The sequence below is a fragment of the Bubalus kerabau genome, chromosome 18, assembly GCF_029407905.1.
Source record: "Bubalus kerabau isolate K-KA32 ecotype Philippines breed swamp buffalo chromosome 18, PCC_UOA_SB_1v2, whole genome shotgun sequence".
In the NCBI taxonomy this organism is placed as follows: domain Eukaryota; kingdom Metazoa; phylum Chordata; class Mammalia; order Artiodactyla; family Bovidae; genus Bubalus; species Bubalus kerabau.
In genome coordinates this window covers 35,512,833-35,533,269 of record NC_073641.1, presented here as the reverse complement: position 1 = coordinate 35,533,269, position 20,437 = coordinate 35,512,833, and the positions used below count along the sequence as shown (strand labels likewise).

At 38.2% G+C, this 20,437-nt stretch overlaps 2 protein-coding genes across 7 annotated transcripts in view; both read right to left on the bottom strand.

The window, feature by feature from the left end:
- The window catches only part of TTC33 (tetratricopeptide repeat domain 33), a 31,619-nt gene extending 27,428 nt beyond the window's left edge, over nt 1–4,191 (bottom strand). Inside the window, exons 1-2 of one of the 3 annotated variants that reach the window (XM_055555275.1) lie at nt 4,041–4,191; nt 722–943 (exon numbers count right to left, since the gene is read on the bottom strand). In XM_055555275.1, coding sequence (XP_055411250.1) covers nt 722–942 — 221 coding nt within the window. In that variant the 5' untranslated portion in view covers nt 943; nt 4,041–4,191. The other 2 variants (XM_055555277.1, XM_055555276.1) reach the window with 2 other exon arrangements.
- Nucleotides 4,192–9,373: 5,182 nt separating this feature from the next.
- Nucleotides 9,374–20,437, bottom strand: part of PRKAA1 (protein kinase AMP-activated catalytic subunit alpha 1) — a 28,629-nt gene continuing 17,565 nt past the window's right edge. For all 4 annotated transcript variants that reach the window (XM_055555310.1, XM_055555311.1, XM_055555312.1 and 1 more), the window contains 5 exons: nt 18,781–18,868; nt 16,563–16,787; nt 14,129–14,615; nt 13,892–14,018; nt 9,374–12,357 (listed from right to left, as the gene is read on the bottom strand). In XM_055555310.1, the coding sequence (XP_055411285.1) occupies nt 12,113–12,357; nt 13,892–14,018; nt 14,129–14,615; nt 16,563–16,787; nt 18,781–18,868 (1,172 nt within the window). In that variant the 3' untranslated portion in view covers nt 9,374–12,112. The remainder of the gene's footprint in view (nt 12,358–13,891; nt 14,019–14,128; nt 14,616–16,562; nt 16,788–18,780; nt 18,869–20,437) is intronic.

Genomic DNA, 20,437 nt, shown 5'->3' with positions numbered 1-20,437 from the left:
ATTCAGAGGGAATCTCATGGCAATAATTGAATAGCTCTTCCCTTCTACACACTAGTGTGGTCTAGAGAAAAAGATAAAAACGACAAAATTAATGAACCTTTAACAGGCATTTACAGGAATTTCTAAAGATGTTTTATGGATGTTCTCAAAATGATTTCATAAATGTGGAAAATTTATAGTTGATTTTCTTCTAAGATAGAATAGCCAATCTTGAGAAGTCCTACAAGAGAAAAATCTTTGTGCTTAAACGCTACAAATGAGAATTCACAATCTAACATTAGGACACAAAGCTGTCAGTTGCTGTTGACTGTCTTCCCTTCACTTCCAATTTGAGGTGCTAATATTTTATAGTTTAAGCATTACTTCATGTTTTACATTAAAATTCAATAAGATTACTTCCAGAATCAAAATAACATTCCTAGAAACAAAAAGGCTGGTTCCTCAACTTTGACTCAATTAAGACAAAAATGATAAAGAAGGAATCTTTTATAATCATCCTTACCAACAGTGGGAAAACAAGAAGAAAAAGAATAAAGAAAAGCATTTTTTAAAAGTGCTTCTTGTCAGCACTGCTACTTCTAATGTCTCCAACGCTTCAGCACCACAAAGGATATCAGTCAGCGCCACACAGGCCCAACTGCAGACCTCTGGATGATCTGAAGAGCATTCCATCCTACCCAAGACCAAAGCCATCCTCTAAAAGAAAACTCTAAAAACATACCTTTTATTTTCAGCCAGAGTGGCTCCTTCATCCTTAAGCTGTTTGCTTTTTTCGGCACAGCCTTCCAGGAGACTTTCTTTCCTCCGTTTAGCAGCGTGAAGCCAGTTGCCTTCATCTTTCCCGACTGCATCCTTCTCATCAGCAGCTTCAGCTTCAAACTGCTGGGATGTGACCTTTGAGACCTTCTCGCCAATCTTCCTTTTCCATCCAAAGGAAGCCATTCTGGAAAAATTACAAAGAGAGAGCTTTAAACTTCATACTTGGCCCTTTAAAAGGATAAAGCTGTCACCATTTTTTGGCCCCTAATTAAAATAGCGGATCTAGGCGATAATCATCTATGGCTGCTAACATCCTAAAGTGCAAGTGTTAGTCACTCATCGTGTCTGACTCTGTGACCCCATGGACTACAGCCTGCCAGTTTCCTCTGTCCGTGGGATTCTCCAGGCAAGAATACTGGGGTGGGTAGCCATTTCCTTCTCCAGGGGATCTTCCTAACTCAGGGATTGAACCCAGGTCTCCTGGATTGCAGGCAGATTCTTTACTGCCTGAGCCACCAGGGAAGCCCAACACAGTAAAGAAAGACAAGTTCACAATATGTACCTCTTGATGGAAGTGACACAGCAGCCATGAAGTATTCCTGCCAAAATTAACACTAAATCACCTCATATCTCTACCAGTTTATAAGAAATAAGGGATACAGAGGAGACTGCTAAATAACATGTCTGACAAGACAGAAAAGAAACAGAAACTAAGGAAAAATAAAACTGGTTTCTTCAAGAAAAAAGGAAAAGTTGGAAGGTATCCCCTAGATTAAGAGAGACTTAAAAAACAAACCAAACACAACGTGTGGATCTTGTTTAGTTACAGAATCAAACAAGCCAATGGGGAGGAAAAATTTATGAAATAATAGGGGGGATCAGAACAATGCCTTCATATTTGATGACATTAAGAAATTCCTGCTTTTTCAGGTATAATAGTATTATGTTGACAAAAAGTATGCTCATCTTTTGGGAATACATATTAAAATATTTTACATGAAATTACACATTGTTTCAAAGTAATAGCAGGCATGATGAGTGTGATATAAGACATGCAGATTAAAGGATTGCTATGGGTTGATAGGTGATCAAGTTAGGTGATAAGTACATGGAGTCTTTGTACTTTCTTCTCTCTTTGCATATATGTTTGAAATTTTCCATCATAAAAAGTTTTTGAAAGATTCAAAATTGGTAAATGATTTAATTCACAGAACTATACGGTTAATCAGAATGATAACAAATGTTAAACTGCTTTGTAAATCTGCAATAATAATACAAAATACAAGGGCTGAGTGAGCAAGCATAACTGATGGAACAAAGTTAAAGAAAACCCTGGAAGAATTCAACAAATATTTATTTGGAGGAGGGATTTACTGAGGGAGCAAGATCTCTTGCTAGTTACATGGAAAGGTTTATAGATACTGAGATACCTTTGGAATTGTAAATGAATTTTTATATGTTTGTATGCACCCTGCACAAGAGTCTCTAAGCTTTCATTCCATTCTTAAAGGAGCCTACAACCCCAAAGAGAGTATCAACTGACGGATCAACTATTGGGATAAGGAAAAGCAATGGACCAGAGGTCTACACACAATTATCAGAGAACGGGCACTGTGGGAGTACCAGAGGGAGAGAAATGAAATAATAAGTTCCAGCACATACCAAGCTCTTCAACACCAATGCACACTGAAATAAAGTATAAGTAACCACTAGGATGAAAGAGACCAAAAAAAAAGTGTGGGTGGCTATGAGGTCACTAACATGGAAAGGCCCAAGACAATGGCAGATTTTGGAGAGGTAAGAAAATTGTGGTTCATGTGCCTAAGTCCTTAATGAAGTGTCAATAAACTACAGCAATCAAGAAATGTACTGGGTGGGACTTCCCTGGGGGTCCAGTGGTTGGGACTGCATGCTTCCACTGCAGGGGGCATGGGATCCATCCCTAGTTGGGGAACTAGGATCTCACATGCTGAGAAGGGAGGCCAGAAAACAACAACAACCCCAAAACAAACCAAAAAAGAATGGATAGGCTGACAGGGGTAAACCACACACTTCCCACAGGAGCAGAGATTTTTAGAAAAGCCTGCAGGAGTAATGGATTATAAACTATACTAGGGAATGAGGACAAAGCCAAATCCTCTTCCCAGACCCATGATAATAGGGGAGAATGAGTTTCCTATGTTTGAAGATTACTGCAAGTAACATAGGGAAAGAACAACAACAAAAAGCCTGAAAATGTAAGTGTGTTTACTATGGAACGGAAGTCCAGAAGTACAGAAAGAGAACATAAGAAGGGATCGTTAGAAAGGTCTCACAAGGTATTAGAATAAGTCATGTCAAAAAGTCTTGCATTTACCACTGTCCCTAAACGTGACAAGAATTAGGATGATTAAGTTTTCTGGGTTCAAGTTTCCAAATCGGCAATGTGAGGGACGAAACAGTGTGTGTTAGCCATTCAGTCGTGTCCGACTCTTTGCGACCCCATAGACTGCAGCCCGCCAGGCTCCTCTGTCCCTGGGGGTTCACCAGGCAAAATACTGGAGTGGGTTGCCATTCCCTTCTCCAGGGGATCTTCCCGACGCCGGGATCGAACCCTGGTCTCCTTCATTGCAGGCAGATTCTTTACCACTGAGCCACCAGGGAAGCCAACATAGTGTGGGAACCCGAATAACACAGGCATTTTACCCTGCCACAAGCTAGAGAATGTTTCTCTTCACTGCGTCGGAAAATGAAGCAACGATGGCGAGGAAACCGAAGAACACAAACAAGGAAGCAAAACAGCATCCTTCTGCGTATATGGATGTATTCGGAGGTGAGGGATTCCGCAAGAAACGATTTACCAGAACACGTTACCGCAAGAGAGAAACCAGTACTAGCGACTTCCCCTCATTTTGAAAACACACACACACACAAACCGCGAAGTTCACAAGGGCTGCCCAGGACGTCACCCGCGAGTTCAGAGTCCCGCCCCAGACACGGGCCCCGTCCCCGGGGTGCAAAATCAGCTACCTTCTGCTCCTCCCGCCCGGGGTGCGAGCACCAAGGAGGGCCTGAACCCCAAAACTGCTGGTCCCTAGAGACCAACCTTAGCGTCCCGGCTCTGCCACACCCGCGGTGGGCCTCAACTCCGACTTCTGAGGCTCCTTAACTCCCGTCACCCCAAGACCCACCAGCCTCGTTTTCTCCCACTTCCGCCGACTTCCACCACTGACCGGTAGCCTGTGTTACCCGAAGACCACTCCCCGGGTCCCCTGTTTACATTCCGCTTGCCCTTTACCCACCGGAAACGGAAATTATCGTGCGCCACCTCCTTCCCGCTTGCCGTAGGTGCCGGGTCTTCCAAGATAGTGGGGTGGTCGACCTAGGGCGTCCGAACCGTCCGGAGCAGCGAGCTGGGAAGAGGCGACTCAGTGCCTTTCATCCGCAATCCTTTGCCTGGGACTACAAGTCCCAGAAGTCATTGCGGCCGCCCCCACCCCATTATTACCCTCCGAGGCTGGTAGTCCGGGCCGCTCGCACCGGGCACGCCCTCTAGCGGCAGACGAGAGCATCTGAGCGCTGGTGCCCACAGCTCGGGAGCGAGGGAAACTACGTCTGCGCAGGCTGAGTGCGCGTGGAGAGGACTTCGCTGGTGGTATCGCGAGGCCAATCCAGTCAGCAGGTAGAGGGCGGAAAACGACATAGGGGGAAATCGAGGGCATTGACACGCGGCCCTCCCTGAAGGAATTTACACTCTAGTTGAGATCAGCCAGGCGCTGAGGACAGAGGCAAACCCGACTATAAAAGTGTATGAGGGTGGGGAGGGCCCTAGCGCAGCTCGGGGGGATGGGTCGGCGGGCGAGGGCGGCCTAGGGGGCAAAAAAGTTGGATGCAGCGTTTCTAAAGAAGAAAGAACTATGACCCGAAAGTAGCTGTTTTGAAAAATAAAGTGGGAACGTGTAACACAGGGAAGTGTGTAGGAAATTGAAAAATTGAGATTGTTTTCAGTGTTGTTGTGGTTTCATTTTTGTAGACCAAGTTCTCTCAACCTCAAGGGTGTAACGTTTCCAACTGGATCATTCTTTGAGGCAGCGGGAGGGTGGGGGTGGGGGGTGACTCCCCTGTGCGCAGCAGGGTGTTCAGCAGTATCCCTGAGCACTAGATGCCATTAGCATCCACTACCACCCCACAAACTGGTTTCAAATAGGAAAAGGAGTCCGTCAAGGCTGTATATTGTCCCCCTCTTATTTAACTTATATGCAGAGGACATCATGAGAAACGCTGGGCTGGAAGAAGCACAAGCTGGAATCAAGATTTCCGGGAGAAATATCAATAACCTTAGATATGCAGATGACACCACCCTTATGGCAGAAAGTGAAGAGGAACTGAAAAGCCTCTTGATGAAAGTGGAAAAGGAGAGGGAAAAGGTTGACTTAAAGCTCAACATTCAGAAAACGAAAATCATGGCATCCGGTCCCATCACTTCATGGGAAATAGATGGGGAAACAGTGGAAACAGTGTCAGACTTTATCTTTTTGGGCTCCAAAATCACTGCAGATGATGACTGCAGCCATGAAATTTAAAAGACGCTTACTGCTTGAAAGGAAAGTTATGACCAACCTAGATAGCATACTCAAAAGCAGAGACATTACTTTGCCAACAAAGGTCCGTCTAGTCAAGGCTATGGTTTTTCCAGTGGTCATGTATGGATATGAGAGTTGGACTGTGAAGAAAGCTGAGCACCGAAGAATTGGTGCCTTTTAACTGTGGTGTTGGAGAAGACTGTTGAGAGTCCCTTGGACTGCAAGGAGATCCAACCAGTCCATTCTAAAGGAGATCAACCCTGGAATTTCTTTGGAAGGAATGATGCTAAAGCTGAAACTCCAATACTTTGGCCACCTCATGCAAAAAGTTGACTCATTGGAAAAGACTCTGATGCTGGGAGGGATTGGGGGCAGGAGGAGAAGGGGACGACAGAGGATGAGATGGCTGGATGGCATCACTGACTCGATGGACGTGAGTTTGAGTGAACTCCGGGAGTTGGGGATGGACAGGGAGGCCTGGCGTGCTGCGATTCATGGGGTCGCAAAGAGTCGGACACGACTGAGCGACTGAACTGAACTGAACTGAACCACCCCACCAGTGGTGACAACCAAAAATGTCTCCAGAAGTTGCCCAAAGTCGCTGGAAGGAAGATGGGTCCCCCTCCTCTGCTTCATTGAGAACCACTGATGGGAAACAATGATTCTCCAAAGATGAGCCTCAGACCCCTGAGGGTCCTCAAGATCCTTTCAGAGTCAGAAGTATTTGGGGGACTTCTCTATGGGTTAGAATACGCCTTGAAATGTAGGGGACACAGGTTCCATACCTGATTGGGAAACTAAAAATCTGTCATGCCACAAAGCAACTAAACCCGCACACCACAGAGTCTGTGCACTGCACGACTGAAGCCTGCCTGCTCTGGAGTGCAAGCGTGACGACGACAGATACCACATGAGGAAATGAAGATCTTACTTGCTGCAACAGAGACCCCAATGCAGCCAAATAAGTAAATTTAAAAACAAATCTATATTTTCATACTATCATGACATCATTTACCTTTTTCATAATGTCGACATTTGCAGTAAGAATAGAAAAGCAATGGTGGCTAAAACCACTGGGACCTCAGTACAAATCAAGGTGGTGATACCAAGCTGTACTAGTGGTCATTGTATTCTCTCCTCAGTACACATTCATTGTAAGAAAAAGAAGATTCAGTCACTGAGTGTCCTTGAAGAAGCAGTAAAAATCAATTTATTAACCCTGAGTATACACATTTCTTTTTAGTATTCTGTGTGACAAAAATGGGAGGTACAAAGTACTTTTACTCTATATTGAAGTATGATGTCTCAAGATAAAAGCTCTGTGAGATTACATTATAAACAAACTTTTTTGTGGAATACAACTTTTACTTAGAAGAACTGACACACCTGCTGATTATCCAGGCTTGGGTCTGACAAACAGTTTGAAAATGAAGGAAAGGCACCTGCTACATCAAGGAAAACAATTGACAGTGTTGCCAAAAATAAAATTCAAGAATTTAAGCAAGAGATAGCTGGAGTAACAGCCAAGTTTGACCTTGGAGTACAAAATGAAGCAGGGCAAAGGCTAACCGTTTTTTCAAGAGAGCACACTGGTCATAGCACACACTCCTTTGCACAAGAGATGACTCTATGTGTGGACAACACCAAATGGTCAATACCGAAATCAGATTGATTGTATTGTTTGCAGTGGACAATGGAGAAGCTCTATACAGTCGGCAAAAAGAAAACCTGGAGTGGTTTTCCATGAGCTCGTTATTGCAAAATTTTATATCCATGGAGTCACAGAGTCAGACACAACTTAGTGACTAAACAACAACAAACCATTTTGGAATACTTGTATTTGCCATAATTATCTTGCCAGCTTCCTGGTGCTTCCAGACTTTTTTTTTTTTTTTTGGCCACACTGCAGGGCATGTGGGGTCTTAGTTCCCAACCAAGGAATGCACCCACAATCCCTGCAGTGGAAGCACAGTCTTTTCCTCTAGACTGTCAGGGAAGTCCCCAGACTTTTCTGATGAGACCAGTGGTGGTATCAAATGTGATTTTCTTTTTTATTGTTGGATTAGATGTTTCCAACATTTATGAGAACTGCGGAAGTGAACCAGTTTTTTTCAAAATAATCAGTACGCAATCGTGGTAGCCAACCTCCAAGATAGCCACCTATGAGCCCTACCCCTTGCACTCACACTCTTGTGTAGTTACTTCCCACATCATACCAGGATTGTTCTCTGTTGCCTCAAGGATATAGCAGAAGTGATAGTATATCACTTATTATATCACTTCTGGTATTAATAAAAAGATACTACTATAGTGGTGGCAATGGCTCCCCGCTCCAGTGCTCTTGCCTGGAAAATCCCATGGACGGAGGAGCCTGGTGGGCTGCAGTGCATGGGGTCGCTAAGAGTCGGACACGACTGAGCGACTTCACTTCACTTTTCACTTTCATGCATTGGAGAAGGAAATGGCAACCCACTCCAGTGTTCTTGCCTGGAGAACCCCAGGGACGGGGGAGCTTGGTGGCTGCCGTGTATGGGGTCACACAGAGTCGGACACGACTGAAGTGACTTAGCATAGCATAGCATAGAGGTGGCAGTGTTTCTTCATCTGGGTAGAGGTTTACATGGCCATGTTCATTGCAAACCTAAAACACTGAAAATTCATCAAGGGAAATACTTGATTTGAGCACTTTTCTGCATATGGTAGACCTCTATAAATATCTTTAAAATGTATGTATCTAGGGACTCAGAGCAGGATTTATGCCTTATGGTCACATTCATAGTGCTTGGTTCATAGTAGAAGATATACAAGAAGATATAGTTTGCAGAGTGAATAAGTCAATGGTGCTTGAAGCTGTACACCTTTCTAGGAGTCTATATCAAACCTCTCAAAACCCCCACCACTTCCCTACTTACTTTGCTCTATGATAATGCATCTATTGATATATTTAATAATTTCCCATGCTGCCTATATAGACAACATGATCATCTTCCAAGTTGTTGGAAATCCTCTAAATTTGTCATAGTTAACATTTATTGTCATTCACAATAAATGAACAATCTTTTTACAATAGAACAGTTCAATAAATATTGATTTTTCAGGCAAGAGAATTTCTCGTACAATTTTGTTCAGTCAGGGTAAACATCTAATTTATAAGTTCCCTAAAAGAACAACCCATGTATTGTTCATAACACTCTTTAGGACTGTTTTCTGTTGTTCAATTATCAAGTTATTTTAAAGATTCAGAATGTCGACAATCTAACACAAGCCAACAATGCTATATGGGATATAAGATTTTTTACTGATTGAATTCTAACAGTAGTGGAATTCTAACCAAATCCAATGTTAGCAGCCAAAGGTAACTGCTCTTCCGTTATATATAACTTAATATTTTGTTCAGGTGTTTAATTTTTAGATTAAACAAAAGCTCACTAATTTAGATGAAACAAAAATTATAACATTCAAGTGCCAAAATCTGCTCAAGCACTATACTTTATATTTAGGCACACTGTTTAAAAGGTACACAGATGGTTGGCCATAACAAGTAACTTTTTTTTTTCCCACATAGTTTTCTCAGAAGTTAACCACATTGTAAACCAATGAAAAATCATATTTTTTATTATCCATTTTCCAAGTCAAAGTATTTGAAATTGTATCCTTAAGTATACCCTGGTCAAGACAAACGTGAACAAGCCTCAAAAATCTTGTACCACAAAGATTGATTTCTACCATACTACCAATTTATAGTTATGTTGTATGTAGGCTTTGATTCATCTAGTGAAGAAAACTCACAATGAAAATAGGATTTCTGTTACGGATGGGGGGACTCAGAAGGAGTTAAGGGGAAAAGATTTAAAGCATATTTTTTTCTTTCATTCCAAAGGTGCATGGAGTTCTCCATCCACCCATAGTCCACCCATAGTCAGTGTGAATGGTATCACTGAAAGGCCAAAAGGGGAGGTGGGGGTAGGTGGCAGGGTGAGAGGTCAGGATTTTCTGTATAAAATGATTGAAAACTCTGAAAAACTACAAAGCCATCCAAAGAAAAAATATAATCAAAGTAAAAGCAACCGAGTTTATTTCAGTGACATTACCTTAAATTAGATATATTAAGCTCCCCAGTCCCCCAACCTGGTAGAAAAGTTCCTCTCAGTGAGAAATCATTTATTTTAATGGCAAAAATTTTACATATCAGTAAAATCTGTTATTTAAAACTGTGTACAGTACATTTCTGGCAAAAGCCTTACATCTTTCAGTTGTCAAGACAAAGTAAAAATGTGGTTGCATAAAATCACAAAAAATATAAATTGCTGAAAAGATAATAAAAAAAGATTAAAAATCATTTGCATTGACTCTCTTACATCTTCAATTAGTATGAATTTGCAAACAACAGTAAATTTGTGGAAACTGTGATGAAACCTTGACATTCTCAACCAAAAGTTGTCATTTCAAATATCCCAGCTTAAAAAGAACCTACTTGCAATAGTCTGTGTATTTATCATGTTATTTGTACAAGTGCAATATTTAAGTATCCAAAATAAAACTCAGTAACTTAAATCACAATAACTTAAAAAGAAGCCGTTTACAAAATTAACAATTTTTAGAAGGTCCTATTTAATTGGTTCCTCTTTTTGTTCCCCACTCCCCACAACAGGTCAGAGACATTACGTCTTAGCTCTATATACAAATCGGTAGCTTTAAAAATACAGTCTTCTGTTCTTAACATTAGGAACATAATGCTGCACTTAAGAGAGCCTACGTGAAGTCAGTATCTCCAAAACAGAGGGCCACATACAAGTTATAAATACAGTTTGAACTTATATTTAAATGGAACTCCTATAATTTTATACAGCTTTCCGATTCTAAGTTGAATAGAATAAGCCCTGGACAGAAGGAAGCAAGGTTTTCTCCTGAATTCAGTGCATGTTTCTAGGGATGCTGGAGCTACATCTACAACTATACAAGCTATCATGACATTTGAGAGCATTATTATCAAGTTACATAGGTGCCAAAAACAATACTATAATACCAAGAGTCTTAAAAGGGGGGTGGGGGGTGGGGGGGAAGAGTTCTGTTGCAATGGAAAGAGAATACCAAAAAAACTTTCAAGTTAAAATATAAGGCAATTATGAATGACACAGTATTTTTTTATTAGCATACACATGACACAAATTTTATCTGAGTTGGCTAAATTTTTTCTTACACCTAGTATGTAATGCATTACACTAAGAGCAAGAAAAAGAAATTATAAATCTGAGTTCTTAGGAGGATTAAGCAACTTTGGGAAGTTCCCATAATGCTACTTTAAGTAATGAAAATCCAAAGCAAATGTGACTAGTTAGAACTGATTTGTTCCATATTTTATCAAAACAATAAGGTGATAGCTAAGAGACAACCAAATGCAATGTGTAAACTTTAGTTGGAGCCTGGTTTGAAATAAATTTGTATGACAATAAGGGAAATCTAAATATGCATGATTAGATGGCATTAGAGAATAGTATTATGGTTTTTTAGGAGAATGTCATTATTTTTTAGGAGATGCTTTAAGTTTTGAGGAGTGATGAGTCTATCTGCAATGTCCAAATTGTTCAGGGGAAAAAAGCATATATACACACATACATATACACACATATATATATAACTGTATCTACATACAGATATATAGATAAATATGGCAAAATGTTAACAAGTATTGAATCTAAGTGGTAGATAACACACGTGATCATCTTACAGCCTTTCAATTTTTCTTCTAAAAAATGGCCATATTGAAATTTAGGAGAAAAAAATCCTGTTTAAGCAGTTAATAGTTTGTAAGACATGTCCTATGCACTGAATCAATTTAAAAGGTACATGATTGAATGACCAGACATTCCTGCATACATTTAATACTGACCGACATGATTAGGAGGACTCTGTCAAATGTCAAACCAACCAATGATTTATTTACAGTATATGCAATGCAGCTCTTGTGACAAAAAGAGCAATTTATATACAGAATATAGTGGGGCAAATTGCAGAATTAAAATTAGTGCCTGGAGTATCTGAATATATAAGTTCTGTATGTTTTTGCACTTACCAAACTAAAAGAAAAAAATTTAACTGTGTCAGGTATCTTTAATGTGACTTACCATATACTATAGAATATTAAGGAGAGGATATGGAAGAATCATCCAGGCTGTCCCTAATGTTGAAAATACTTGCTAAATTAAGGAGCCCAGAAAACAAAATCACCTCTAAAAGTCTCTGGGGATTCTAGTCAAATATTTATTTCTTTATTCCCTTTTTGGCCGTACCACACGGCATGAGGGATCTGAGTTCCCCCACCAGGGATCGAACCTGCACCTCCCTATGTTGGAAGCACAGAGTCTTAACCACTGGACTGCCAGGGAAGTCTCTAGGCAAATATTTATTGAATAAATCTTTGAAGCAAATATATAACACATCAACATGTAATTAACATATGAAGGCCTTTATGGTAAATTAATATTCTACAAAGCCCTGTATACACTAAATATAAAATAGCCAAAAAAATCAAGTGAGCCTGAGAGACCTATAATTCATTGCGCATAGTATATTATTCTATATGCCTACTGAACAATGAACAAAATTGTCTTAATTCATTTTTGCACATTATGCTTTTAACTATTAATCATGTTTCAACCTCTGTGCAAACTGCATTCCAAAAGGCCAACCCTCAGTTATAATTACGTATAACTTGATTATACATGGAAGCATTTGGCTATGATTTATTATGCATGCTTATTGCTATCAAAGAAATAAGCAAAGTTTTAGGTTTACTGTGCAAGAATTTTAATTAGATTCGCGCACATCTCAAAAAATTCTATTGTGTGACTTCCAGGTCTTGGAGTTAATTCAACAGGAGAAGAGTCAAGTGAGGTTACAGATGAGGTAAGAGAAGCTTCTGAGGATTTTCCTTGAGCCTCAGCATCTGAATCATTCCTTTGGCAAGCTCGATAGTTGCTAACTGAGCCCGATCTCTGTGGCGTAGCAGTCCCTGATTTGGCTTCAGTAATTTCATCTGGGTAAAAAAAAAAAATTCAATTTATTCTAATCCATGACACTCTTCCCAAAATTTTAACAGTATTCAATTTGCTTAAGTGAGACCAGCTATCAAGAGCATGTTTGTTTTGAATACTCCCTATAACAGAGGCAATGAATCTGTGTTATGCCACTTGCCTCTTTTACACACAGTAATGTAGTCCCCTGATGACTTATTAAGATTGCGTACATATTTGGCTACTCATCAGTCTTGCAATCCAGGATTAAGAGCTCAATGAACTAATAATGAGGCTTAATAAACATCATTCACTAGCAACAAAAGTCAACCTTTCTATATTACAATAATAAAATAAATGCACTTAAAATTTGAATCTTGGAAATCATCTCATCTAACTCATTGCTTTATTGATAAGAAAGCATAAAGCCCTAACAGTTAAGTGGCTTGCTTAACAAGTGACTTAAGGTAACAAGTGAACAGAGAGGTAAATCTTGAAATTAAGTCTACTAACGCTCATCTCAGTGCTCTTACTTTGTCTTCATATTTAAGATCTTATAAAAGAGCAACAATTCCAATGAAAAAAATCAAGGAAAAACTAAAATTAGGAATACAACATAAAAACAGTAAGTGGTCATTCAGTTGGTAAACCCTGGTACTAATAAACCTAAGGTGACAAATTTAATCCAAATACAATGGAAAAAAGTTAAACCCATTCTGTATCTCAAACTGCATTGTTACTACCATCTGGACATAAACAGACAAACAGGTTTGGCCAACATATCATAGCTTAAAGCTGTGTCTTTTCTGATACTATAGGTACTATCTTTGAGTTTATAAAGACAAAGCCATGGGTAAATCTCATAAGTGAACAAAAGTGGCAACATATCTTAATTGACTTGGCCAATGAAGAATAGCCATAAATACGTCTACTTAGGTAAAGATTCTGTTTGTGAGAGAACATTTATATATACACAGCTGTGTGCATGCATGCTTAGTCACATCCAACTCTTTGTGACCCCATGGACTGTAGCCCAGCAGGCTTCTCTGTCCATGGGATTTCCCAGGCAAGAATGCTGGAGGGGGTTGCCATTTCCTTCTCCAAGGGATCTTCCTGACCCAGGGAAATAACCCTGCATTGGCAGGTGGATTCTTTACCTCTGAGCCACCAGGGAAGCACTGTGCTGTACTTAATTTTATTAAATATCAGATATTTTTTAAGTTTAATGCTATTGACTTTAACAGCAAAGTCAACATTTATTCTAAATAAAGCATTTCATCTTACCAAAATGAACTACAAGAAACAAAAATGTAACAAACTATCACTTTAGGATAAAGCTGTATAAGGCTTTAAGGATTTTAGAAGATAGTCTTAAAAGGACAATAAACTATTTCCTAGATTCTCAAATATTCAAATCTAAAAGGTGCTTTTATGTTCTTTTGCTATTGAATTACAAGGTACAATTCAAGAAGCTTCAAAAGACTCAAAGATTTACTAAAATGCCAAATTAAGTAACAAGGTCTAATATGTTATCTACGTTGTTCTGTGTGTACATACCATCAATACTTCGGAAATCCAATAAATACGTTCTACTATCCACTTGGTATAACTGCAGACTCATTTTGGAGTATGTACTTGTCACAGGATTCTTCCTCCGAACACGCAAATAATACGGGTTTACAACCTAGCGCGTGGTATGGACAAAAACAAAGTGAAAAGGAATTCTTCTATAAAACATGATAGACTACAGGTTTGTCAAATGTGCTAATATTCAGAATGCTCTTTCTTTCTTACCTTCCATTCATAATCCAGTTGTTTAATTGCTCTACAAACTTCTGCCATGATATCATTTGGCCGACTTTGACTTCTAATTCCCAAATGCCATTTTGCTTTCCTTACACCTTGGTGTTTGGATTTCTGTGGATTTAATTCATCGAGGGTATGGCGCGCCCTGGGAGTTTCAGCAACCAAGAATGGTACTCTTTCAGGATGGGGCCGGGTCAAGTGGTGATCGTCGAGAAATGAATCTGGTGGGCTTGTTGCCAAGTAAAAATCTTTGGCCTCGTTCATTATCCTCCTGTTATCTATTATAAGGTGGTAGGCAACTGCCAAAGGGTCCTGGTGATTTCTGTTATAAAGGCAGCTGAGAACCTCCTCCTCTGAGCATTCAAATTTTTCACATACTTCTTTTAAGGCTTCATCATCAATCATGGTTGAGCTATATGATGGATCCTCAGGAAAGAGATATTTTGGAAGGTCCTGTTTAAACCATTCATGTTCCCTGAGAGAAAATGGTAGCTGTCAGAAGGGTTTGGAGGAGAGATGAGACTGAAAGTAACTGTTTGGGGGAATTTATACTCATACAGTTTTATCATTTATATTTATATTCATACTGTGTCATCATTTTTTTTAAACAGATTTTTCTCTTTTGGCTCATGTTTCACTGTATAACAGAAATGCTCCAGCCTTACTTTGATAGTAAAAGGGAGACAACACTGCTGAAGCAACCAGGAAGAAGTGCCTAAACTTTAAATTTTTGGAACAAATGGCAATGACATGCTAATGGTAAAGACCATCTTATTTCCAGCTCAGAAAAGAACAAAATTAGTCTGTGGCTTCCTCTTGGGATATAATGTTAAGTGAAAAAAATATATAACAAAAATAGACAGCTTTCACTCATCGAATGCTTACTATGTGGTAGATTTTAGGCTGAACGCTTCATATCTGTTATCTCACCTCATTTTCAAACAACTCCAATAAGATAATAATAATATCCCCTTATATTAATGAAGGAACTGAGGATTTCCTAATTTCATATATATAAAGGGATTTTTTTGACTTGAATTATATAAAAATATGCTAAAACTAAAAATATTGAGAGGAAACACCCCAAAGAACAAAGATTATCTTCTGGATATTGGAATTAAAGATCATTTAAATTCTCTAATGTTTTTGGTGTTTTCTAAATCTTTTCCAATTGTCACATATTTCATTTAAATTGGAAAAAAATATGTAAAACACAAGAAAAACCACCTCTAACTAAGATATTCTAAAATATAAATTTTAGAGATGGATCAGTCCTTCTCTAGTAGTAAAGTCATGACCTGCCATTCATTCTCTTTTTCAGTCTGCAGAATATGGACTAAATGGAAAGGAATTAAGCTTTATTTTTACTGGAGTATAGTTGGTTTACAACGCTGTGTTACTTCCTGCTGTACAGCACAGTGAGTCAGTTACACATATATCCACTCTTTCTTAGACTCCTTCCCCATATAGGTCATTACACAGTATTGAATAGGGTCCCCTGTGCTTATAACGTAGGTCCTTATTGTTTATCTATTTTAGCAATCAAACTTTAAGTTCTACATATGCACTTTCTTCTTCATTGCCGTAATATTTTTTTCTTTACTAGTCCCAGATACACATCTGATTTCTTTCATCCTTCTCCTTCCATCTCAGAGAAATGTTCTATATAGCCATTAGAAGACCAAAAGAGAAATTTCCATTAACGAAAAAAGGAAAGAAAAACAATGGTAGAAGAAGCAAAGTTTGCAGTGTTATAGTCATCAGAAGTGACCCGCTAAAATTTGAGATCTGTCATCATCACTTTTGCCTTATTCAAACTATTAGGTTGAACCACATGAAACTGGCAATATTGGTAGACTTTTCTACTTATAAAACAGTAATTTCATATGTAATTCAATGTATACTACTACAAAAACAAACATGTCATTGACTGAATTAAAATTTTCTCATTCCTTGAGATGTACAAAAGGAAAAAATACAGTAACTTGTAAGATGAGAACTCAAACAGCAACATCCAAATTTATTATGAAAAAGTATGAGAATGTGTAATAGTCAAACATGAAGCATAGTACAGAAAATCTTAAAGAATCACTACCAAATCTAATACCCAACTAGGGTCCTTTTTATTTTTCATTACATCTTTTTTTTTTTTAATTTAAAAAGTAATATAATGTTCACAGTTACAATTTCAAAACAAATAAAGAAGCATAAGCAAAAAGTGAAAGCCTTTCCTCCTCCTAATCTTACTTCCAATGGTAGCCAGTTTAGTATTTTTAAATATCAAGATAAAATAAGTTTGAGTCTATACACTATTTTTAATATAAAAACGGGATTGCATTGTACAAACTGTTCTGCAAATTTCTCTTTCACTTGACTTATATGACTGATAATGTTAGATCTGACAATCAGATTGCTTTATCACCTGATATCTTTGATTGTGGCTCTCTTCATGGGATCCACCTGCAGCATATGTTTCAAAAGGCTAATCACAGAAGGATTTAAATATTGAGGGGTATAAAAGATCCCATCACATATCTTCTTAAAAAGAGTTGGCACGTGATCATCATCAAACGGAAGGGTTCCACATAATAAAGCATACAGAATAACCCCACTGCTCCATATATCTACCTCTGGACCAGCATACAATCTGCAACAGGAAATACCAACTGGGTTAAACAATCATTAGTAACTTAAGAGTCAATTAATTAATCATACATTTTAAATACAGGTATTTTATAAAGAATTATTAGTCAGAATATGGTTTCTATAAGTCACTGCTATGTACTACACATAGAGATTCTGCACTAATTCTATCAGTAGTATCTTGGGAAACAAAAATTAAGAATTTTTTTAAAGTTACAGACTATAGCTAAAATTTTCTCCTTACTACCTTACAATTGTCCTCATGATATCCAACTAATAGGGCCAAACTTTGAACAAACATATCATTACGGAATTTAAAACCACTGTTTTTTGGTTACAGATTAAGTGATCTTTCCTAAACTGGGAATGTTCTATAGTGATGGACTATAAACCCACTCTCCCCAATTACCCAAGACCTTATACCAAGGTAAAAGGGGCCTGAAGCTGTGGAATGAAGCCCAGCTAACTGATTTGCAGAGGACTTTAAACTCTTATTTGCATTGTTCTATAGCCTGCTGACTTAACTGTTGTTGTTATTTAGTCACTAAGTCGTGTCCAACTCTTCTGCGACCCAATGGACTGTAGCCCGTCAGGCTCCTCTGTCCATGGAATTCCCCAGGCAAGAATACTGGACTGGGTTACCATTTCCTACTCCAAGGGATCTTCTGACCCAAAGATCGAACTCAGGTCTCCTGCATAGCAGGTGGATTCTTTACCGCTGAGCCAGTAGAGAAGCCCTACTGACATAACTAGCTGCAGACTAATTAGGTAACCCATTCAAAGTCTGGCTTCAGTGAAAGGGTTTCTTTAAATTGGTCAAATAAATTATTGAACTGACTAATAAATACTGTTTTGAAAGTAAAGGTTTCCATACATCTAGACCACACAGAAAGACCTTATCCAAACTGGGAAAACAGACTTCAGTAACGGCCCATTATATATATATGCACAATTACATATCTTTTTGTTTAGTTAATTAACAACGCCCCCAGTATCCAGGTCCTGACTTGTCTTCTTCCCCAAATAATTTACACAGCCCACATGAAATAATTTTAACATTTACCTGCTAATATAAAAAGATAATGATGAACCTTGATAAATCTAAAATTAGATATTTTTGCCTTACTCATATCCATGCCTTAACACAAACATAATTTCTCTGAGTAGGCTAGGCTATCTGGCTTATGAAAATAGAAAGAAAATACTACAACATTTCTGCATTCTAAATCAGGATGTAAGACATTCAAACAAAGAAATGAGGTTTGAATGAAAAGTTATTAAAAGTTAATTATAAAAACTAGTAAACAAACTTTAGCTTCTGTTTTCTATTTCAGTAGTATAATGAAGAACAATTCCTCTTCAAAAAAGTAAATTTTACTGTCATCTAAACTATTCAAAAAGCTGCCTTATACTAAGATCTTCGTGTTCTTAATGCTGGTAGTTAGTATAAATAAACTGAGAGACTAGAATTCTTATTTCAGTCTCTAGAAGATTTAAAGAATGAAAATTAAAAATAAATGAAATGTGAAGATTTTATCAATATTTCAGTCCAATTCCCCAAAGTACCTTATCATAAAAGCTAAAGCTAATTTGAAAAATTAAAGCTACACATTACACTTTTAATTCCTCATCTAAGCAAATAGTAAACCATTTCTTACTACTAGATATTTCTGCATTAGTCAAGTTTTTAATGTCTTACTTTTAAACTTGCTAGTTTTTAAGCCTTCAATTTCTTCCACCAGGGAAAAAAATGAGAGTACTCTCATTTAACTAATATTATATTAACTTGCAAACCAATATCCCCCTTTATAAATGGAGTTCTTAATCCTTATTCACTTATAATGTTTTATTCTTATAATAGAACACTTTTTGGATGAGAAAAGAATAAGCTTTAAATTTCTTTCACTAGAATTGAGTATTATACTATAGACTAACGAAGTCCAGGAGAAAAATATGATTACAGATATACTGGGCAGGGAGGAGGTGTCAAACACTACCTTCCTGAAATTACTTCTGGTGCAGCATAGTTGGGTGAGCCACAACTTGTTCTTAAAAATTCACCATCTGACATCATGTTTGAAAGACCTGAAAATGCACAAAATTCACCGCTCAAGATTTCCCAAGGACAAAAATAAAAACAAAATTCCATTAAACAATAAAACTGAGTTTGCATTAAAGTGATAAATCATCATTTTGTTCTTTCTTTCAACAGAATCCTACATCCTTTATTGTTCCCAAATATTGTGCCTTTATGCCATAAAACTTGTAATCTGTTTCAACAGTTAAGTTAGTGCAAGGTCAGGAGTTCAGTGAATACATATTAAGCTATTAGTGATTTTGCTTATTAGAATAAACTGGGCAAGTTTGAGATTCACAGACTTAGACAACAAACTTATGGTTGCCAGGTGGGGTAGAAGAGCGGGTAGAGATAGGGAGTTTGAGAGCAACATGTATGCTCTTGCTATATTTATAATGGATAACCAACAGATCCTACTGCAGCATAGGGAACTCTGCTCAGTGTCATGTGGTAGCTGAATGAGAAGGGAGTTTGGGGTAGAATGGATACATGTATATGTGTGGCTGAGTCCCTTTGCTGTCCACTTGAAACTATCACAATATTGTCAATTGGCTATACTCTAATATAAAATAAAAAACTTTTAAAAAAAATGACATGTTTTATTAATAAAGAAATTACTAGGGAAAAAAATGTAGACTAGAATTAAAATTCAAAGTTTCTATTAACCCCTGATCTGATTCTTAAAAAAAAAAAATAGTAATTTTTAATATCCAAGTTCCTTCATAGTTCTACTACAAAAATAAAAAACTCAGGAATTCCCTGGCAGTCCAGTAGTTAGGACTCAGCGCTTTCACTGCTATGGCTCAGGTTCAATTCCTGGTCAGGAAACTAAGATCCCACAAGTCACAGTTCAGTTCAGCTCAGTTCAGTTGCTCAGTCGTGTCCGACTATTTGCGACCCCATGAACCACAGCACACCAGGCCTCTCTGTCCATCACCAACTCCCGGAGTTTACCCAAATTCATGTCCATTGAGTTGGTGATGCCATCTAACCATCTTATCCTCTATCATCCCTTCTCCTCCTGCCTTCAATCTTTCCCAACATCAGGGTCTTTTCAAATGAGTCAGCTCTTCACATTAGGTGGCCAAAATATTGGAGTTTCAGCTTCAACATCAGTCCTTCCAATGAACACCCAGGACTGATCTCCTTTAGGATGGGCTGGTTGGATCTCCTTGCAGTCCAAGGGACTCTCAAGAGTCTTCTCCAACACCACAGTTCAAAAGCATCAATTCTTCGGCGCTCAGCTTTCTTTATAGTCCAACTCTCACATCCATACATGACTACTGGAAAAACCATAGCCTTGACTAGATGGACCTTTGTTGGCAAAGTAATGTCTCTGCTTTTTAATATGCTGTCTAGGTTGGTCATAACTTTCCTTCCAAGGAGTAAGCATCTTTTAATTTCATGGCTGCAGTCACCATCTGCAGTGATTTTGGAAATCACAGGTGCAGCCAAAAAAAGAAAACTCTGCTTCCTCAAAAATACAATGAATAAAAATAATGACAACTAAAGAATAAGGAAGTCAAATAATTTAGCCAGTTATTTAAAAAAATCTCAGTAGCTCAGAGCTGTTGCGA